This window comes from Sapajus apella, unplaced genomic scaffold, assembly GCF_009761245.1.
Source record: "Sapajus apella isolate SASKATOON/1434 unplaced genomic scaffold, GSC_monkey_1.0 scaffold88, whole genome shotgun sequence".
Classification (NCBI taxonomy): domain Eukaryota; kingdom Metazoa; phylum Chordata; class Mammalia; order Primates; family Cebidae; genus Sapajus; species Sapajus apella.
Genome location: NW_022437028.1, coordinates 5,242,592 through 5,263,204, shown reverse-complemented (window position 1 = coordinate 5,263,204; position 20,613 = coordinate 5,242,592). Strand labels below are relative to the sequence as shown.

At 58.7% G+C, this 20,613-nt stretch overlaps 1 protein-coding gene across 2 annotated transcripts in view; it reads right to left on the bottom strand.

Annotated features, from left to right (window-relative positions):
- The window catches only part of STX1A (syntaxin 1A), a 20,366-nt gene extending 1,415 nt beyond the window's left edge, over positions 1–18,951 (bottom strand). The window contains exons 1-9 of one of the 2 annotated variants that reach the window (XM_032254962.1): positions 18,836–18,949; positions 7,937–8,014; positions 7,512–7,611; positions 4,762–4,836; positions 3,982–4,055; positions 3,780–3,888; positions 3,033–3,106; positions 2,111–2,248; positions 222–332 (exon numbers count right to left, since the gene is read on the bottom strand). In XM_032254962.1, coding sequence (XP_032110853.1) covers positions 222–332; positions 2,111–2,248; positions 3,033–3,106; positions 3,780–3,888; positions 3,982–4,055; positions 4,762–4,836; positions 7,512–7,611; positions 7,937–8,014; positions 18,836–18,865 — 789 coding nt within the window. In that variant the 5' untranslated portion in view covers positions 18,866–18,949. Of the gene's footprint in view, positions 1–220; positions 424–1,997; positions 2,249–3,032; positions 3,107–3,779; positions 3,889–3,981; positions 4,056–4,761; positions 4,837–7,511; positions 7,612–7,936; positions 8,015–18,835 lie in introns of those variants that run through there. The other variant, XM_032254963.1, reaches the window with a different exon arrangement.
- Between the last annotated feature and the right edge of the window lie 1,662 nt (positions 18,952–20,613).

Sequence of the window (20,613 nt, the reverse complement as noted above, 5' to 3'; positions counted from 1 at the left end):
GGGCGGCGTGGGGGGGAATGGGGGGGGGGGGGGGGACTACGGCAAAGGCTGAGGGCTTGAGAGTTGGGGGGATCCAAGTGGGGGAAGGTGATGGCCTGGGAGGGGGCTGTCATGGGGAGCTCCCAAGAGTGGGAGGAGAGGCGGGATGGGGAGAGATGTGGGATGGCTTGGGATCCCTAATGGGTGCTGGGGCGTGGCTTGGGCAGGGCTGTGCTACTGACCCGGCGTGCCTTGCTCTGGTACTTGACGGCCTTCTTGGTGTCAGACACAGCTCTCTCCACGTAGTCTACCGCATGCTCCACATTGTACTCGATCCTGTCAATCATTTCCCCCTGCAGGGCCGGGGGCACCGCAGCTCCAGAGGGCCCCCTCCTCAGGGTTGGGTCGGGGCTCAGGGCAGGACTTCAGGAAAGCCTCCTGAGGCTAGAGAGAAAAAGGGGCATGAGATGGACGGGGTACAGCTGCTCATGTGGGTCAGGCACCCTGGGCAGGGTATAGAGAGCCAGGCAGGCTCCCCAAGGCAGCTCCCACATCTCCCCGCAGAGCAGCAATCCTGGAGGTGGAGCTGGCCATGCAGTCTCAGCCGAGGGTTGGGGACCATGCAGAGAACACTCAGCAGGGGACTGACACCGTGACAGGTGTTAGAGAGGTGGCAGTGCCAGGCAGGGGAAGGTGGGGGCAGGAGTGGGCATGCTGGAGTCTGGGCTGCCCTGGCCATAGCTCCTGAGGTGACCACAGGTGAGCCTCCCTACGCCACCATCGATCGTCAAGCATGACGCCTCCATCTAGCTCTGTCTGCTGTCTGGGGTCTTCAATCTTTAGGAACCCCCTTCCCAGCCCAACAGGCCTCTTGAGCCCTGTGATCTGGTCCCATGCTGCCCCTAGAGGCCAATCTGACCGTGACCATGCCCCACAAGACTACTAGGGCGTGTCTCCCTCTCCAAGTCCATCCATCGCCTTCACTGGCATCCATGTCACCATGGTCTGTTTCTCACCAGATGGCGGCAGCAGCAGCCTCCTCACAGCCTGCTTACGGAAACCAAGGTCACATCACTCCCATACTTAAAACATTCCAACCTGGCCAGGTGCTGTGGCTCACATCTATGATCCCAGCACTTTGGGAGGCTGAGGTGGGAGGATCACTTTGAGCCCAGGAGTTTGAGACTAGTTTGGGTAACACAGCAAGATCCTGTCTTTTGCTAAAATAAACAAGCCTCTCAAACCCCCTCCAGTATAGAAGAGACTGCAAATTCCCCAGCACTGCCTGCCAAGGCTCCGTCCACCTCCTCTCCGGCTTCATCTCAGCTCGGACCCCTCCTTGTGCCCTCGAGGCATGGACCTCCTTCTTCTGTTCCTGAAACAAGTCCGACTCTTGCTGGGCTCGGGACCTTAGTGTTGCTGGGGCCAGCTCTTCATCTTCCCCTGGGAAGTCTGCACAGCTGGCTCCTTTTCACTTTTTCCACCATCAGCTCAAATGCCGCCTCCTGAGAGGCCTTCCTTGACCACTCACTGCAACCAGGGCGGCCACGCCATCATGGTCATGGTGTTACTCCAAGTGTAACTGGATCTGTAGCGGCAGCGGCGTCACCCTTGAGCCTGTCAGAGAGGCACCTTCTGGAGCCTCCACCTCACCTGCCAGCCTCTGTGACAGGGACCTGGAAAACTACCCTAAGCCCTCCAGGTGGCTCATTCAAGTGTGAGCCCAGCGGAGAACCTTCCATCTGTTCTTAGGCAATCCTTTTGTCCAATAGGCATTCACTCCAGGAAGCAGGTCCCTCGGCTGTCCTGGTCACTGCCATGCCTTCAGTCCCTGGGGAAATGCCTGGCCCACGGTGGCCCCATGAGGAAACAGTAGGGGAAGGAGAGACAGCGGGGTGTGGGGGGTGGGGCCATGCAGGGCCTGGGGTCCTTGAAGTCCAAGCAGAGCCATGCAGAGGACAGGGGTTTTCCTGGGGGCAGGGCCCTGGCGGCAGTTTCAACAGTGGGCGAGTGGTTACCTGAGAATTTGGTCCCTCCCCGGCAGGGCAGCATGTCGGGCAGAAAGGGCGAGGTTAGGGCAGCCCCAGGTGCTGCTGCGGGCTGGAGTGGAGGACGGGGGCCCAGCGCTCACCTGGCTCTCCACGAGCATGGCCATGTCCATGAACATGTCATGTAGCTCACGGATGCTGTTCTCCAGCTTAATGATCTCGCTGTGCCTCGTCTCAATCTCACTCAGAGCCTGCTTCGAGATGCTGGAGTCCATGATGATCTGGGGGTGGGAGCAGGGGGCTGGGACCCAGAGGCCTGCTGAGGGGCAGGGCAGAGGGCCAAGGGCGAGGGCGGCTGGCACGGGCAGAGCTGCTCCTGAAGGGGGCCAGAGGCTTCTTCCTGAGCCACCGCCCTCCTCGCCTTGCTGTCTGGCTCTGCCACCTGCTAGCTGTTACCTACTTTCTCTGCAACTCAATCTCCTACCGGTAACCTGGGGCTAGTGACACTCTCCACCTGTGCTGGCCAGAGAGCAAGTGCTCAGTGACAGTCATTATCACCAGCGTTTTGCAGAGCCCAAGTTGACTGCCCCGTGGACCCAGGCCTGGAACCGTTTTTCTCTCATCCCTTCCCCATCCCTTCCCCAACACTGAATGTGCTGCCTCTCCCCTCTCTCCTGGAACTCCCAGCCCCAAACTGCCTTGAACACCTTTGTGCCACCTCCTTCAGGGAGCACCCCTGCTCGGCTTCACATGAACGCAGTGATGGCCAAATGTCCTCCAGGAGGGGAAAGGGCCCAAGGATAAGAGGTGGAGCCCTTGGCTGCCGGCGAAAGGAAGTGGATGCAATTGGGAGGCATTAGGAGGCAGGGGTCTTGAGTCCACCTTTGCCACCGACATTTATGTGACCTCAGCCTGGTGTTTTCCCCTCTCTGGAACTCTTCCTTCCCTAAAACCTGCCTTACAAAGGGCCTGTGTCCAAATACTGTCCAGACCCAACACTAGGGGACATCGTCGTGGGGAACATGGTGTGGGGGTCATGGCAGGAGGGGTGGGGCCCACACTCACACCAGAGGCAAAGATGGCGGGGTTCCCACTCTCCAGCATGTCCTCCAGCTCCTCACTGGTCGTGGTCCTGCCAGCTGCAAGCAAGAGGGGTCACACTGAGCCCAGCCCTCTCCGGGGAGCTCAGTAGCACCACTGGGCCCCGCCCCCTCCAGTACCAGGCCCACGACCCCCCAGCTGCAAGCTCAATCGCAGCCTCGGGCCCCGCCCCCCAGCCCCTAACTCAGCAGCTGCCTCCAGCCCTGCTCCCCCGGCCCCGAACTCAGCAGCAGCCTCGGGCCCCGCCCCTTCGGCCCTTAACTCAGCAGCTGCCTGGGACCCCGCCCCTTCGGCCCCTAACTCAGCCCGCCCCTTCAGCCCCTAACTCAGCAGCAGCCTCGGCCCCGCCCCTTCGGCCCCTAACTCAGCAGCAGCCTCGGGCCCCGCCCCTTCGGCCCTTAACTCAGCAGCAGCCTCGGGCCCCGCCCCTTCAGCCCCTAACTCAGTAGCTGCCTAGGGCCCCACCCCTCCAGTCCCTAACTCAGCAGCAGCCTCGGCCCCGCCCCTTCAGCCCCTAACTCAGCAGCAGCCTCGGCCCCGCCCCTTCGGCCCCTAACTCAGCAGCAGCCTCGGCCCCGCCCCTTCGGCCCCTAACTCAGCCCGCCCCTTCAGCCCCTAACTCAGCAGCAGCCTCGGCCCCGCCCCTTCGGCCCCTAACTCAGCAGCTGCCTCAGCCCCGCCCCCAAGCCCTGGGCCCCGCCCCCAGCTCACTGATCTCCAGTTGCCTCTGGATGCGGCCCTTGCAGCGCTCGCGGTAGTCGGACTGCGTGGCGTTGTACTCCGACATGACCTCCACAAACTTTCTGGATAGCGTGGAGTGCTGGGGGCCCGAGATGGAGATACAGGTGTCAGGCCCTGCAGGGACCGACCCAGAAACTCAGGTGCCCGCCCACCCTAGACTCCCGGTCCGCACCTGTGTCTTCCGGATCCTCAGGTCAGCCGAGGAGCGGTTCAGGCCTTCCTCCTGCTCGATGGACTGCTCGATGCCTGCGGGCATAGGTGGCTGCTGAGTCACAACCAGCCCCCTTCACCCTCGCCCCCTACCCGCACACCCAGTATCTATCCACCTCCTGACCTCCCCTGGGGTGTGTGTGTGGCCTGTGGCTTGTGGGGTCAGTGCCAGGCACTGATGGAGGAGGGGCCTACAAAGGCCCTTCCAGCTGTGACGCGGTGTGGTGTGTGCACGTGTGTAAATGCACACCTCCAAGCTCTGCATGTGCATGATGTCTGGTAGCTCTGGCCACCCTGTGCCTTGGTACCGCCCCCTTTCTGCTCAGAGAGGCTGGCTGTGTAGGAGGGGCCATGTCCACAGTGGGGAGAGCCAAGGGGGGGGCCCTCCTGCAGGGCATGGGGTGTGCCTGTCTGTGTTCACCCAGCATACGGGGCTTCTGCATGAGACCAGGAAGTGCTGGCCACTTCTTTAAACCTCTTTAGCAGAAGTGAGGGGCAGTGCCCACCCAGAGTGGAGTACTCCCTCCACAAAGCCTCCGGCGGGTGTGTCCCTGGGCCCAGCCCAGAGCCTGGCACCAATGGGCCTTGCCAAGTAGCTGTTGAGTGAATGGGTACATGACATCACCCTCAGAAAGGAAAGCAAGATCCGGCACACCCCCTCAAGGCGAGCAAAACCCCATGGGCTACCCAGAGGAAGCAGGCCTAGAATACCCCCCACCCACCCCAGACAAGCCTGACTCACTCTTTAACTTGGATCGGACTTTGTTCGCTGTCTTCTTTATGTCCGACATGAGTTCTTCCAGCTCCTCCTTCGTCTCTGGGGAGGTAGAAAGGGTGGGGGTAGACCCCCTAGGCTCCCCCAAGGACTGATGTTCAGGCTCAGCCTCTGGCACGGGGGACCCAACGGGGGGGTTCTCGGTAGATCCCAGTTCTCCCCCGTTCCCCTGGCTAGGGCTCTGCTTGTCCCCCCCAATTCTGGACCAGGGCCACACCAGCTGCAGCCTCACCCCCTCTTGTGCTGTCTTCAGAGGAGCCTCCCTTCCTCCTTCGCCGGCGCCCCCACCCCCTGGAGATAACAGATGGGTCTAAATTTAAGGCAGAAATAATTGTGGAGCAGCTGGCGATGCTGGTGTTGGCGCAAGGAACAGGGACTTGATGCTTGTTGGAGTTGAAGGTGGGGGGTTCGGGCTCACCTGGTGTTACCTAATGGTTCAGGGGGGCACATAGCCCAGCCAGGGGGCTGACAGGGGACCAGGGGTGGCAGAAAGCCTCCCCCACCTCGCGCTTCCCGAGTTGCAGGCTCAAACACTCTGGGTGGGGCAGACAGCTATTTCCACAAAGCTGCACCTCCCTCGGTGCTAAGTGCCCGGCAGGTGGAAGCGGACAAGGGGCGGATGGCCTGGGTGGGCACTGATGTGGGCCCTCAGGTTCAAAGAGGTGGGCACAGTCGGCCCTGGCCGTGGCAAGTAGCTGGGGCCCTGGTGAAGTTGGAGGGCGGTGGGTAGTGTCGTGTGGCCCTTGTTCTGGCTAGAACCATCTCCCTAAAGCTGGCAGAGGCCGTGGGGTGCCCAGCTCACCCCCTCCCTAAGAGGAGCTGGCTGGAAAAGTGGGGCAAGACAGCTGCCTCCCCTGGGGGTGCTCCTGGCAACACCCCAGTCTCAGGACATCCCCAGGACTCCGCCCTGGGAGAAGCCAGGACTGAGCTCCGGCTGTCACTTTCCCACCCACCCCTCCGCCAGCCTCTGGGGCTGGGGTTTGTCCTAGAGGGACGGGGAGGGGTGCTCACAGAGGTCTATGAGGAAGGCCTCGGATGGGGTCACCTCTCAAGTGGAATGCTATGGGGTGGAGCACAGAAGGGGGGGTTCCGAGGCGCGGAGGAGGGCGCCTCATCCGTAGGAACAAAGGAAAACTCGGTTACCAGCTGCTCTGACGTCTCAGCCTCTTTTGCTCAGACCGAAAATAGCCCAGGCCGGATGGCAGCCCCGAGGAGGCAGAGCCCGCCTTGCCCAGGAGAGCCCCCCACTCACTGCCGTCTTTCCTTGAGACTTCTCCTTAAGTCTGCGCCACTTGTGCCCTAGAACCCCCAACATGAGCCCCCTCCCCTTGGCGAAAGCTTGGGACTCCACCAGGTCTCAACTGCTTGGCTCACGGGTGGTGACTCAGAACCAGTCCCTGTGACTGTGCTTGACACCGAGGTGGGAGACGGTGCAGGAGGTGGCCTGCGGGAACTCGAGGTATGGAGCAGACAGCTCTGCTGCCCCATGACCACCTCACCTGCCCGCAGTGACAGGCCCACTCCCCTGCTCTTTAGAGCCCTCTGTTCCCACCCCACAATCAGCCATCTCCTGACCCTGAACAGGAGCACCCCCACACAGGGACACACGCACACGGTGACCCAGATACCTCCAGACGCACGAGCATCCGTCTCATGCTGCCATCCAACAAATCTGTCAGGCAAGGAGCGCAGCGTGGTGAGCCCTGGGCGTCCCTCTCTCCCTCCTGGCCTTTCTGAGGCAATCTACCCTGCTCCCACCTGACCTATTTTGCCTTCTGAGGGCGGGGCACTGGCTTGATTGGTGTGACCTCGACCTTGGTTCATGCACTGTGGAGGGATTTACTCCGGGTTCTTGAAGATGCCCAAGTGGGCTTGGGGTATGGACGGGGAGCCCGTGCTGGAGGTGAGAATACTTGAGCCCGGGCACCTGGGTGGCCACGGCCTTCCTCCCTCAAACAGCTGACTGCTGCATCCCTGGGACTCCGGGTGAGCCCCCCTCCAGAGGAGGGGACCCAGGCGGGCCTGCACCTATGCCATCAGCCTGGCAGCTCTCAGGAGAGTGACTAACATCACAACAGGAACGAGAGGGCCAGGTCAGGGGGACCTGTCTGGGGGCAGAGTGCAAGCCTGACCCACACAGGCTCCCATCCTGGATGGAGAGGGGTGACTTCCTGGAGCCCTGAGAATGCCCGCCCCCAGGGTGCCACGTGGCCAGGGGCCAGGGCTGCCAGTTCTTTCCGGAAGTTCTGCCTGCTTGGCCAGCTTGCCCTCCCACAGCGCTGACGCCTCAGAGCTGCCATCTGCTCCCCTGGGAGTCGAGGGGAGGGGCTGGGCTGGGCTGAGGGTTCCTATCGATCACAGACAGCTCCCTTCTTCCCTCCCTCGCTCCCAGAAGCCTAGGGCTGCAGCCAGCCTGGTTGCCTTAGAGCACAGCCAGTTCACCTGGGAAGGGTGGGGCCAATCGCCTCTCCCACCAGCCAAGTCTTCGTGGAGACCTGGTCTGGCTGGCCTGGGATGCTGGGTACTGACCCCCCAATTCCAGGCTGGGGACAGCAGCATTTCGAAAGCTTCTCATGAAACCCTTCCAACCCTGGCCAGCCCAGGCACACCTAAGCCCACCAGCCATGAAGGCTGCTGAGGTCCTGTGAGGCCTCCCTGGCAGCAGCCCCTTCGGGAGACCTGTGGGGCCTGAAACCTGTCCCCGACCCCACACTCACTCTCATCAGGGTTGGGGGAGGCCAGAATGGCGCTGTGCTTCCGCTTCACCTCTTCCACGTTCTCTGCGATCTTGTCAATGAAGCCTCGAATCTCCTCCACCTGCGGACCAAGGCCGGGTGGTCAGGAGGAGGAAATCGGGGGAGGAGGCTTCTAGGGCCCAGGGCTGGCCCAGAGCAGGGCTGCGGTCTGGGCTCAGGGACAGGATGGGCAGGCTCCAGGTGCTGGGGTGCGGTGGGGTGTGTCCTTCCAGACCAGATGGGGAGGAGTGCGATCCCAGATTTAGCTCTGCTCTGAGCTTCCATTTATTCACCCTCAAAACGGTTCATTCATTGGCACCCCAGAGCTGCTGAGCCGGGTGCGGGTGTGTGAGAGGCCCCCCGAGGTCTGCCAGTGTACGGGGCAGGTGGGGTGTGCTGGCTCCCACCTGCTCGAAGAACTCATCCATGAAGCGGTCTCGGTCCATGGTGACAGCGACATCGTCATCATCATCGCTGTCCTTGGCCTGTTCGGGGTTGTGTACACATGAGTGGATGTGTGTACAGGACCCACCTGTACACACACACAGGTGCCCAGGGTGCAGCACCGGAGCCCCACCCCTCCCCCTCTCCCTGGAGGCCTCTGGGCAGGGACAAGAACAGGCCTGGCCGTGCCCTCCGCTCTCAGCCACAGGAAGACCTGGAGGACCACTGGGGGCTGGGCAGAAAGAGAGGAACCTTCCCTGGCACACTGGTGTCAAGGCCAAAGCTCAGCCTCTGGGCCAGGGACTCCCTCCCTCGCCTATCCGCCCGCCCTCTCCCTGCAGCTGGGGAGGCAATCAAGCCTGGGGCCAGCCCCTCTGTCTGGGCCCTCTGGGTCCCCTAGGCCCTTGGGACAGCTGCCTGGAACGAGCATTCTCTACTCTCCTGGCCAGTGGTTTATACACACACGTGTGCTCGCACACATGCATACACACCCCCACGCACCCACACACATTTTTAGAATGGAGGTCTTGCTGTGTCACCCAGGCTGGAGTGCAGGGGTACAATCATAGCTCACTGCAGTCTTAAACACCTGGGCTTAATTGATCCTCCCACCTCAGCCTCCCAAGTAGCTGGAAATATAGGTGTGCACAACCACGAGTGGCCCCAGTGGTTTTAATTCAGGTGGAGCCCAGAGGTCCCAAGCTCCCTTTCCAGAGGGGGCCCCGTAACAGGAAGGAAGCCTGCCCACTCTGTCCCAGGCCTGGGCACCACTAAACCTCAGCCCAGAGGTGGGATGGCTCAGAAGATCTCATAAGAATCTCTTGTCTGTCTTTTTGTAAAACCATTTTTAAATTTAATTTTCATTTTTGTAGAGACGGTGGTTGGGGGGGGGTCTCACTATGTTGCCCAGGCTGGTCTTGAACTCCTGGCCTCAAGTGATTCTCCTGCCTCAGCCTTCCAGAGTGCTAGGATTATGGGTGTGAGCTGCTGCACCTGGCCTCCCTGTCAATCTTGACATTGGACCTCACTCTGCCTCCTTCCGCCCCAGACCTGGGCCCGGCAGGCATGAGGGGCCAGTCATGTTGCCACTTGGCTCGAGTCCTGCCTTAGGCCTCAGCCACAGGTGCAGGCCTCACCCCACCGCCCAGGAGCTGCTGTACAAAAGCCACCCCCATCATGGGGAGGGGGTAATTATACTTCTGACTTCCCGGCATGCTGGGCATGGACATTACTGTCTACCTCCCACCATGAGTCGGGCAGGGTCAGCCCACCCTGCGGACCAGCGTCTCTCTCTGCAGCCAAGGCAAGGCTATCCGGGGTGGCCATTCTGGGTCAGGGACTGACGTCTCTCAGCCTGAGGCTCAGCGCTTGTTTCCACCTCATTCTTTTTTTTTTTTTTTTTTTGAAACAGAGTCACTCTGTTGCCCAGGCTGGAGTGCAGTGTTGTGATCTCGGCTCACTACAACCTCCGCCTCCTGGGTTCAAGCAATTCTCCTGCCTTAGCTTCCTGAGAGAGTAGAGAGGAGCTGGGACTACAGGCCTGCCACCATGCCCAGATAATTTTTGTATTTTTAGTAGAGATGGGGTTTCACCATGTTGGCCAGGCTGGTCTCGAAGTCCTGACCTCGTGATCTGCCCGCCTTGGCTTCCCAAGTGCTGGGACTATAGGCATGAGCCACCACGCCTGGCCCTAATTTTTATGTTTTTAGTAGAGATGGGTTTTCACCATGTTGGCCAGGCTGGTCTCGAACTCCTGACCTCAAGTGATCCACCTGCCTCGGCCCCCCAAAGTGCTGGGATTACAGGCATGAGCCACCTTGCCTGGTCTTGTTCCCACCTCATTTCTGCCTCACTGGAGAGACCACTGCCTGGCCCAGAGTGAGAGGACTCATCAGGCTGGGCCTTGACCCCTCTGGCTGTTTGCTCTTCTGTGCAATGGGGACAGTGACACCTGGCTGCGTGAAGGGAGGGCTGAGGAAGACTGGGGAAGCAGGGCATGTTTGTTCGTTTGACTGATTGATTGATTGAGACAGGGTCTTGCTCTGTCACCCAGACTGGAGTGCAGTGGCACAACCACAACTCACCGCAGCCTCGACCTCCCAGGCTGAAGACATCCTTTCCCCTCAGCCTCCCAAGCAGCTGGGACTATAGGTGCATGCCACCACACCCAGCTAATTTTTTTATTTTTTATTTTTTTTGTAGAGACAGGGTCCAACTGAGTTGCCCAGTCTGGTCTCGAACTCTTGGGCTCAAGTGATCTTCCCACCTTGGCCTCCCAAAGTGCTGGGAGTACAGGTGTGAGCCACCGCGCCCGGCCTGAGCATGTTCTGTGAGAGGCTGTGCCCCTGGGGCTCGCAGCTCCCATCACACCAGCAAAGTGGGGGGACTCATTGGGAGAGGGGGTGGGTGGAAGCTTTGATAGAGGCGGCTCAGAGGGGCCTCCTCTCTTCAAGATATCACACCACCTCCCCAGCAGCTAAAATAAATTCTCATTCCTGCTCCCCACCAAGTGCCTGTGGCTGTCACCAGGTGGCACCCCTCCCCCACCAGGCCCCCCCACAAATCCAGGAGCCGTTTTCACGTTTTAGACCGTTGCAGGCCCAGGAGTTGAGTCAGAGGAGCCCTCCCTAGGGAAACTGAGGCAGAGCACAGCCAGGAGGAGCCCAGTTCCTCCTCCTGGGCAGCCTGCCGGATTGGGAAGGGGCCCCAGGAGTTCCGCATCCTGCCCTCTCTTCCCTGGCGCTCAGAGGATGAAGGTGGATGACGAAGGGTGGAAGGAGAGTTTAACAGTGACGAGAGTCACTGCCAGCCCCACCAAACCCCTGTCCTGCCCTCAGAGACCCCTGGGCATCTGGCTGGTGCCTCTCTTGACCTCAGCTTGCCCATCTGTGTAGTGGGGGCGTATCTTCTCCAGGCATCTGGCCAGCTCTGACTTGCTACCTCCCAAAAGGCTGAAGACTGAACGAGGAAGCTTCTCTAACAGAAGGGCTGGCAGGAGAGATGCCCACACCCTCCTCTGACCCCTCCGTCTATGGGGGTAGGGCTGGGGAAAGGGAGACCAGGGCCAGGGTCTGATGAGGGCACCCAGGTCAGGTCTACCCTGGAGGTGGCACTGAGATTGGCCACTAAGCCAGCTGGAGCGCTGAAGGCCTGACCTCTCAGCCAGGGTCAAACCAGCCACGGCTCCAAGCATAACCTAGAGGGGACGGGCCAAGGGGACACTTTCTCCCCAGGTCCTCCTCCTCCTTCGTTCTTGGGAATTTTCATCCCCAGCTTTGCTCTTTATCCTGCTGCCCTAGCCTGGGATCAGACCCCACCACACCACACCTACAACCGGTTCCTGGCCCTATAATCCCCCTTCTGTCCCCCAAGCTTCCCCCAGGCACATCCCTCTGCCCGGGATGCTGATTCCACAAAGGCGACAGTTCCCTCTTCCTCATATGCCACCTCCTTCCAGAAGCCTCCCTGTACCCCCAAATCAGTATCTTGTACCTCGTTCTTCCACACCATTCACATTCCTATTAGAGCCATGGCCAAAGACTCTCAGGCTCTAAAGGACCTGAAAAATCCCCTTGGCTTTAGCTTCAAGCCTCAGCTTGCATACCGCCTGTGACAGTGAGCTCACTAGCGTTCCCAACCAGCCCGGCCCATCTCCGGCAGCCCCAACTGTTAAGAGTCCTTCTCTTTCCTGTGGTTTAGTTCCAGGCCATAAAGAACTTGTGGGTGCCCTCTCGCTGGGGTGCCCCTGCTATAGATCTGAAGGCGTCAGGCATCCATAGCCTCCCTAGATTTTTCTTCTCAAGTTAAGTATTCCTTCCCAGGGACCCCCAAATTATAGCCCCTGCCCAAGACTTGCTGGACTGTGCTTCTGTCTCCTACAGTATAGCACACAAACTGAATCTGCTGCTGACTGTGGTCTGGCCAATGCCAAAGAGCTGGCCTATCCCCTCCCTCTTTCTATATGGTCTACCTCTATTACTATAGCCAGAGATCAGATAAGTGATCAAATAGTGCTTCCTGTCAAGGAAAGCCCCAAGTCCTTCCCAACCACTGACGATGGGGTGAATTTGGGGTTCGCGTGAAGGACCTTTGTTCTGTTTCATTTCTTCATTTGTTCCAATGCTTGTTTCAGATTGTGGGATTCTGATGGCTCCTGACTCTGTTGTCCCCTGCACCCTCATCCACATCCAAGCCAGAGCCCGGTGGCAACATTCTAGAGATGTCCTCCAGATTAACTCAGACATGTAATCAGCTCTCACTGGGCGAGGTGGCTCACACCTGTAATCTCAGCACTTTGGGAGACCGAGGCAGGTGGATCACCTGAGGAGAGGGGTTTGGGACTAGCCTGGACAATATAATAATATTTTTAGTCTCTACTAAAAATACAAAGATTAGCCGGGTGTGGTGGTGCCCGCCTGTAATCCTAGATATTCAGGAGGTTGAGGCAGGAGAATCACTTAAACCTGGGAGGCGGAGGTTGCAGTGAGCTGAGATCGTGCCACTGCACTCCAGCTGGGTGACAGAGTGAGAGGCCGTCTCTAAATAAATAAATAAATGAAAAATAATCAGTTCTCACTGGACCCAGAATAAACTGACAAGGACGTGGGATGGCAGAACCCCATTGCCACCCTCACCTCCTCTATATCCCAGCCCAGACGCACTCTTGACCAAAATGGAACTAGGTAATGTGGCCAGCCTGGCATGCTGTCTTCCTGATGTGCTGGGCTGGCCTGGGTGGGCACCACGCTGGGCATGGTGGCTCAGGTGGTAATCTCAGCACTTTGGGAGGCTGAGGTGGGAGGATCACTTGAGTCCAGAAGTTTGAGATCTGCCAGGGCAACATAGCGAGACCCCGTCTCTACCAAAAAATACCAAAATTAGCTGGGTGTGGTGGCATGCCTCTGCAATTACAGCTACTCAGGAGGCTGGGGTGGGAGGGTTGCTTGAGCCCTTGAGATCGAGGCTGCTGTATGATTGTGCCATTGCACTGCAGCATAGGTGACAGAGCAAGACCCTGTCTCAAAAAAACAAAAGTAAACACCCAGATATCTATGGAATAATTAGGGCCCAGCTCCCTTGGGAATCTACCAAGGCTTTCTGAGCGGCATTCACAGCTCTGGAGAGGAGGCTGGCTTGGAGTTGGGGACTTGGAACCCTTTGGTGTGCAGGTGGCAGCTGGAACTGTGGGGCGCAAATGCAAAGGCCCAGATGTCTTATGGGCGGATGTGACCAGATATCATACGGGCACCTCGCCTGCCTCCTGGCCAAAACTAGGCTCCACTTCTTCCTCCAGAGCCCCCTCCTCTGACCTGCCCACCCCGAGGTGCTCCAGGATTCCCAAGCCAGAAACCTAGGGCATCTGCCATCTTCCTCCTCTTCTCTCATCCAACCAATATCCAATTTGTCCTGGAACCTTTTTCTTATTTATTTATTTATTTTTGAGACAGAGCCTCGCTCTGTCACCCAGGCCGGAGTGCAGTGGCATGATCTCAGCTCACTGCAACTCCCAGGTTCATTTCAAGTGATTCTCCTGCCTCCGCCTCCCAAGTAGCTGGAATTACAGGCGCCTGCCACCACGCCTGGCTAATTTTTGTATTTTTAGTAGAGACGAGGCTTTGCCATGTTGGCCAGGCTGGTCTTGAATTCCTGACCTCAGGTGATCCGCCCACCTCGGCCTCCCAAAGTGCTGCGTGAGCCACCACACCTGGCTCTTATATTTTTTAGAGACAGGATCTCATTTTTGTTGTCCAAACTGAAGTCTAGTGGCAAGATCATAGCTCACTGCAACGTTCACCTCCCAGGCTCAAGCGATCCTCCAGCCTCAGAGTAGCTGGGACTGCAGGCACCTGCCAGCACACCTAGCTAATTTTAAATTTTTGTAGAGATGGTGGAGATGGTGGTCTCATTATGTTGCTCAGACTAGTCTCAAACTCCTGGGCCCAAGCAGTTTTCCTGCTTCAGCCTCCCGAGTAGTTGGGACTACAGGCGTGAGCCTCCAAGCCCAGCTAACATCCTGGTGTTTTATTATTCCGCATTCAGTGGTTCTCATACCTGGCCAAGTACCAGAATCCTTTGGGGGGATTAAAAAAAACCCCGGCTTCCAGGGATCCACCCCAAAGAGATGGAATCAGAATTTATAGGGGTGGCTGACTGCAGTGGCTCACGCCTGTAATCCCAGCACTTTGGGAGGCTGAGGCAGGCAGATCACAAGATCAGGAGTTCAAGACCAGCTTGCCCAATATGGTGAAACCCCGTCTCTACTAACAATACAAAAAATTAGCCAGGCATTGTGGTGTGCACCTGTAATCCCAGCTACTCAGGAGGGTGAGACAGGAGAATCACTTGAACCCAGGACGCAGAGGTTATAGTGAGCCGAGATCGTGCCACTGCACTCCAGCCTGGGCAACAGAGCAAGACTCCATCTCAAAATAATAAAAAAATGTTTAAAAATTAAAAAAAAATCACCACCTCCAACCAGGAATGAAAGTTGGGAGGGCCGGGAGGGAGTGCTTGCCTACCTCCCTACCGTGGAGTGCTAGGAAGAGCAGACCCTGGCGGAAGCACAGTGTGCCGGATGCCCTGGGCTTCCCCTGGCAGAGGCGGGGCAGCCCTGGTGGTCTCTCCCAGCAGAGACTCCCAGATTCTAGGACACCTTCCTGAATGCAACAGTCTGACTCCTCCAAGCGGAGCAGAGGCCAGGCAGCCTCCAGGCCTGTCCCAGGGGAGGGAATCAGGCCGGCAACATTGATTCATCACTGCTGAGCACAGTGGCTGTTGTCTGCCTCGAGGGCTATTTTTTTCCCTCTTTTAAGTGACTAATCAAAGTCAATATCACTAGTGTAGAGAGGCCCGGAGCTGAGTCAGGGGTGTGCAAGAGGCCAAGCTGGGTCTCCGGGAAAGAGGGCTGTGCAATCCGAGCCTCCTCACCCTGTCCCCACCCTCCAGGTCTATGGACACCAGGTCCCTGCCCTGCAGAGCCTTCCCCTTCACAGGGCCCCAGCGAGGCTCAGGGAAGCAGCTTCAGGCCATGGAAAGGGGCCGGGCTCTGCCCCTACATGCTGAGTGACCTCGGATAAACACCTGGCCCTTTCTGGACCTGTGTTCTGACCTGGCAGATAGGAGGCTGGACTAGATGGTCCCGGAAGGCCGTTCCATCTGCAGCCTAGATGAAAATGTGCCCAAATGCATCGCTCATGCTGGGAAAGCTCCGGGAGGTAATGGGAGGCAGGATGGGGGAGCCCTGTCCGGCCCCTGTTCTTACACCCTCATGCCTGCTACACTTCAAGGTGGGTAACACTGGCTCCGTGCTGCAGATGAGGAAGTGAGCAGAGGGAGATTCAGGATGAACTCGCCCAGTGTTGCCTCCCAACCACCAGACTCTTCCCAGCAACAGGAGAGAGAAGGAGAACTGGTGGGCAACGCAGGGCACTGGGCCTCCTCATCCAGGCCTGCCTTTGCTGCTCCAGTGAGTTAGGCTCCGGTCTAGACCTCAAGGCACTTCAGGGGGCCCCAGACACCAGCAGTCAGGACCACCTGCTATTCTCTCCTGGTTGGTCATTCCAATCTCTCTGCCATCACTAAGCTGTGCCCTCTTTTGGATCACTCTCTCTCCTCCTATTCAAATCCTGCTCCTGGGCTATCCCAGGGTCTCTTCTTCCAGGAAGGCTTCCAGGATTGTGCTGCTCCAACTCTCCCTCCTTGCTACGTCCTCAGCCTCCTGCAACAGGCCCCATGCCTCTGTCCTCCATAGCCTGGCACGAAGACAACAAGCACCGTTCTGGGCCCGGGGAGGGATAGGTCAGCTCTGCAAAGTCCCCAGGAAGAAAATCAGGGAGTCTCTGAGTTGAGGGGAGGAGGCAGCTCATGCCAGGGTGGGGCTCCCTGGCTGTGTGACCCTGGCCCTGGTGTTGGTCTCTCTTTGCTACCTGTACCCTGTGAGTGGACTTTCTGATCTCTGAGGGCCTGCAACAGTGTTGAGGCCCCCTGGCTAGTCCCCAGTGACCCCCTTCGCTCCCCATCTGCAGAGGGAGAGGTGGGAGCTGGAGAAGCACGGAGGGCTGGGCCGGGCCTGCAACGTGAGGAAACACGCCAGCTCCTTCCCCAAGTGTGACTTTTATAAATAAGCTCCCTTCGCCTCCTTCCAAATGTGGTGGCGTTGGGTGGGGGAGAAGGATAAAGAAGGAGGAGGAGGAGGAAGAGGGAGGGAGGAGGGCTGGAAGCAGTGCACAGCCGCTGTCCCCAGCACCATCTCTGTCCAGCCCAGCCCAGCCCAGCCGAGCCCAGCCCAGTCTAGCCCAGTCCAGCTCAGCCAGTGCCAGCTTCTTCCTGGGGATTCTGTGCTGAAAATTCTGATTCCTGGGGTTTCAGGCCTCCTGCAAAAGTGGATCTGGAGTCAGGAAACCCGTGGCCCCCCATCTTGTCCTAAGAAATGGGATTCTAGGTTTTCCTATCCCTGTTTCACAGATGGAAACCCCAGGTCCAGAGGGAAAGCAGCTTGTGGGAATGATGGCCCCACCAAGACTGACTGTCCCACCCCACCCCACGTGGGCTCCTGCCAGCCACCCTCCAGGCTGCTAGAAACCCCTCCCTGGGCAGGGCCACCCAGCAATGGGTACAGCCTCCCTGGGTTCTGAATGCCTTGTGTGGGGAGGGTGGGGGTGTCTGGAGTGGAAGCCTCAGACCATTCAAAGCAAAGCCTGGCTTCACCATCTAATCAGGGGGCGAGGAGGTAGTAACAGAGACAGACAACACAGCAAAAAGATCTGGGTTCGGCCGAGAGCGGTGGCTCATGCCTGTCTTCCCAGCACTTAGGGAGGCCGAGGCAGGCAGATCATGAAGTCAGGAGTTCGAGATCAGCCTGAACAACATGGTGAAACCCTGTCTCTGCTAAAAATACAAATAATTAGCCGGGCATGGTGGTGGGCGCCTGTAATCCCAGCTACTAGGGAGGCTGAGGCAGGAGAATCGCTTGAACCTGGGAGGTGGAGGTTGCAGTGAGCCATGATCGTGCCACTGCACTCCAGCCTGGGCGACAGAGGGAGACTCTGTCTCGGAAAAAAAAAAAAAAAAAAAAAAAGGCAAGAAAAGATCTGGGTTCAAATGCTTCCCAATCCCAGCTCCACTGGGGGTCCCCCAGTGCCAGCCAGGCCTGAGTCTGACTATCTTCAGGCACGAGGCAAAGCCCTTTTCTACTACCCTTCCCTCTAGCAGGCAAGCCACAGCTCCTTTGTGCCTCAGTTTCCCCTTCAGCTAGGGGGATGAAGGCTGATACGCCAGAGGCTGTTACCCCACATCCACGTTGCTGCTGACCACTTGGTTCACACACATATCCTCAGGAAACCTACCAGACGCCCAAACATCAGCAAATACACCACACAGCCATCCATCACCAGGAAAACATTCGTTCTGACTCAAAGGAGCTCAGGAAACTTGAGGGCAACCACAGGGGCCGCAGGGGAAGTGTTTAGAGCCCATACATGACTTGAGGGACCATCTTCTTCCTTTGAAATCTCCTGGGGTTTACCCTGGGGGCCGGGCGCTCAGCCAGGAATGACAGATCTGGAGGCAAAGTGGAGGCTGCGGTGCCAGAGCAAGTGGGGTAGAGGAAGGCAGGGGAGCCTAGGTCCGGCTCCAGGATGCCCAGGAAACAAGATTGACATAATGGGGCAGACAGGCTTCAACTCGGGGAGGCTCTGGGTCGAGAGGACAAGCCGTGCAGTCAAACGCCCAGAGGACACTTGACATTTTCCATAGGAGGGAACCTTAGGGTTTTGGTTCCTAGCCGAGGTGGAGGGCAGAGGGCAGGCTCCCAGGGATCAGCACGCAGGGCTGCCAGCCAGGTGACCAGCCAGGGCACAAGATGACCAGATGGGAATCAATCTAGTCTTGAGCCCTGATCCCCCCACAACACACCCAGGGAGACTTCATTTCCTTCACCGTCCCCCACTCCCGGTCACCATCCTCCTGGGCTCCTCATCCCTAAGGGCAGAGGCCAGGGAAAGGGGTCCCAGGCAGGCTGCAGGGGTCTCTCTGGGCTGGGAAGGGCTGGGCTCTGACTCAGAATGTTTGTGCATCCTCCCACTCCCCTCAAACCCCGCCCCAGGAGCCACACCCCAGCGGTTCCTGAGATACAGGTGGAAAAATAGATCCAAGTGGCAGGGAAGGCTGAAGGGTCTGGAAACGCCAGCCAGAGCTGCCCGGAAGCCCGAAGGTGGACAGGTGGATCGGGGGTGGGTGTGACCCCTCCCAGACCTGGGGCTGGCAGCGGATCCCTACTGCGACCAGCCGAGGGGCGGCCACAGGTGATGGGAGCCACAGGTGACAGGGACGGCGCCCAGGAGGCCACCCCCACCCGACGGCCAGGTTTCCGCAGCGCGCCCCGCAGCGGGGCCCGCCCCCAGCCCATTGCGGTCCCCTCGTCTGTCCACACCGAGGGGGTTTCCACCGCGGCCCCTTGTCTGTCTACACCGAGCGGGGTCGGGAGGTCAGCGATGAGGGACAGTGCAGGGGGGTGCCAGAGACAGGGCCTGTTCTGCGGGAGGGGGTAGAGATCCCGCCACCAGAACCCCATCATCACCCTCCGAACCCCCCAAATCAAGGGGACCCCGAAAAGTTTATCCAGGACCCCCGACTCCAGCCTCCCGTCCACGTGTCAGCGCGGCCGAGCTCACGCGAGCCCGTGACCCCGAGTGGGTCCGAGGGGCGGAACCCAGAGGGGGGTCGGGGTCCCCGGCTCGCCCCGCTGCCTCCAGCCCCAGCTAGAGACTCAGGAGCGGCCGCTCTCCGGGCTGCGGGAGCCGGGCGGGGAGTGTCCGGGGCGTTGGCGCGGGCGGCGGGCGGCCGCGCGCGGGGGCCGGACTCACCGTGCGGAGCTCCTGGGTTCGGTCCTTCATGCTCCCGGGAGTGGCAGCGGCTCCGGCCGCAGCCTTGTGAGCCCCGCATGCGCGACGGCAGCCCCGCGGCTGCGCAGCGCCAGCCCGGCCCCGCCCCGGCCCCCGGGACCCCGGCCCCGCCCCGCCCCCCCCCCCCCCCCCCCCCCTCGCCCCGCCTCGCCCCGCCCCGCCCCCGCCTCATCCCGCACTAGTAGCCCCTTCGGGGTGGAAGCCCTGGGTCTCGTCCTGGACCTTCCGCGCACGTGATCGCTCCCCAGGATGGGTCCTGTTGCCTCCTCTGCCCCAGCCCCGTCTCAGTTTTTATTATTTTTGGAGTCAGGGTCTCGCTCTGTCGCCCAGGCTGGAGTGCAGTGGCGCAATCATAGCTCACTGCACCCTTGAGCTCCTGGGCTCAGGTGATCCTCCCGCCTCAGCCGCCGAGGTGGCTGGGACTACAGGTGCTCGCCACTACGCCTTAATAATCTTCAAATATCTTGTAGAGACAGGGTCTTGCTATGGTACTCAGGCTGGTCTCGAACTCCTGCCCACAAGAGATCGTCCCTCCTCCCAAAGCTCTGGGATTACAGGTGTGAGCCACCGTGCCTGGCTTTCAGCCTCCTCCTGACCCAGCCGCTCAGCATCCCTGTCCCGGAATCCCGTCCTCACCCCGAGATCCTTTCATTTCCCCAGGATTTGCTGGAGGTTGTAACTATCTCCTTCATTTCATTACCTTGGGACCTCCAGAACTCCCTTCTGTCTCCCAGCCAAAAACCTCCTGGAGAGTTTCAGCCTGGGAGCCTCCACCCTTCCCCCTTGCTTCCATCATCCAATTGGGACTCAGGCACTGGCCCCTTCTTTCCCTAGGATTTCTCAGTTCACAGCTCTGATGCTGGGTGACCCACCCCTTTTTCCTGAAGGATTCAGGAACTTCTCTTTCTTTCTTACTTATTTATTTATTTTGAGACGGAGTTTCACTCTTGTCACCCAGGCTGAAGTGTAGTGGCTTCAGCTCTGGAGCACAATCTCGGCCCACCGCAACCTCCACCTCCTCGGTTCAAGCAATTCTCCTGCCTCAGCCTCCAGAGTAGCTGGGATTACAGGTGCCTGCCACCACGCCCAACTAATTTTTTGTATTTTTAGTAGAGCTGGAGTTTCACCATATTGGGCAGTCTGGTCTTGAACTCCTGACCTCAGGTGAGCCACCCACCTCAGCCTCCCAAAGTGCTGGGATTACAGGTGTGAGCCACTGCACCAGCCTATTTTATTTTATTTTTTATTTTTTGAGACAGAATCATGCTCTGTAGCCCGGGCTGGAGTACAGTGGCACTATCTTGGCTCACTGCAACTTCTGCTCCTGGGTTCAAGCAATTCTTCTGCCTCAGCCTCCCGAGTAGCTGAGATTACAGGGACCCGAAACCATGGCTGGCTAATTATTTTGTATTTTTAGTAGAGAGGGTTTCAGCATGTTGGCCAGGCTGGTTTCGAACTCCTGACCTCAAGTGATCTGCCTGTCTCGGCTTCCCAAAGTGCTAGGATTACAGGCGTGAGCCACCGCACCTGGCCAGGAACTCTTCTATCTTTTGAAAAGAGATTTAAGTTATAGCTCCCTCTCTGTCCCCTTTCCCTGCATTCCCAATCTTGATCTCTGGCCCTAGGCCTGAGGTTCTATTTTCTTTTTTTTTTTTTTCCCTTTTTGTAGAGAAGGGAGTCTCCTCGTGTTGCCCAGACTGGTCTCAAAGTCCTGGCCTCCAGCGATCCTCCTGCCTTGG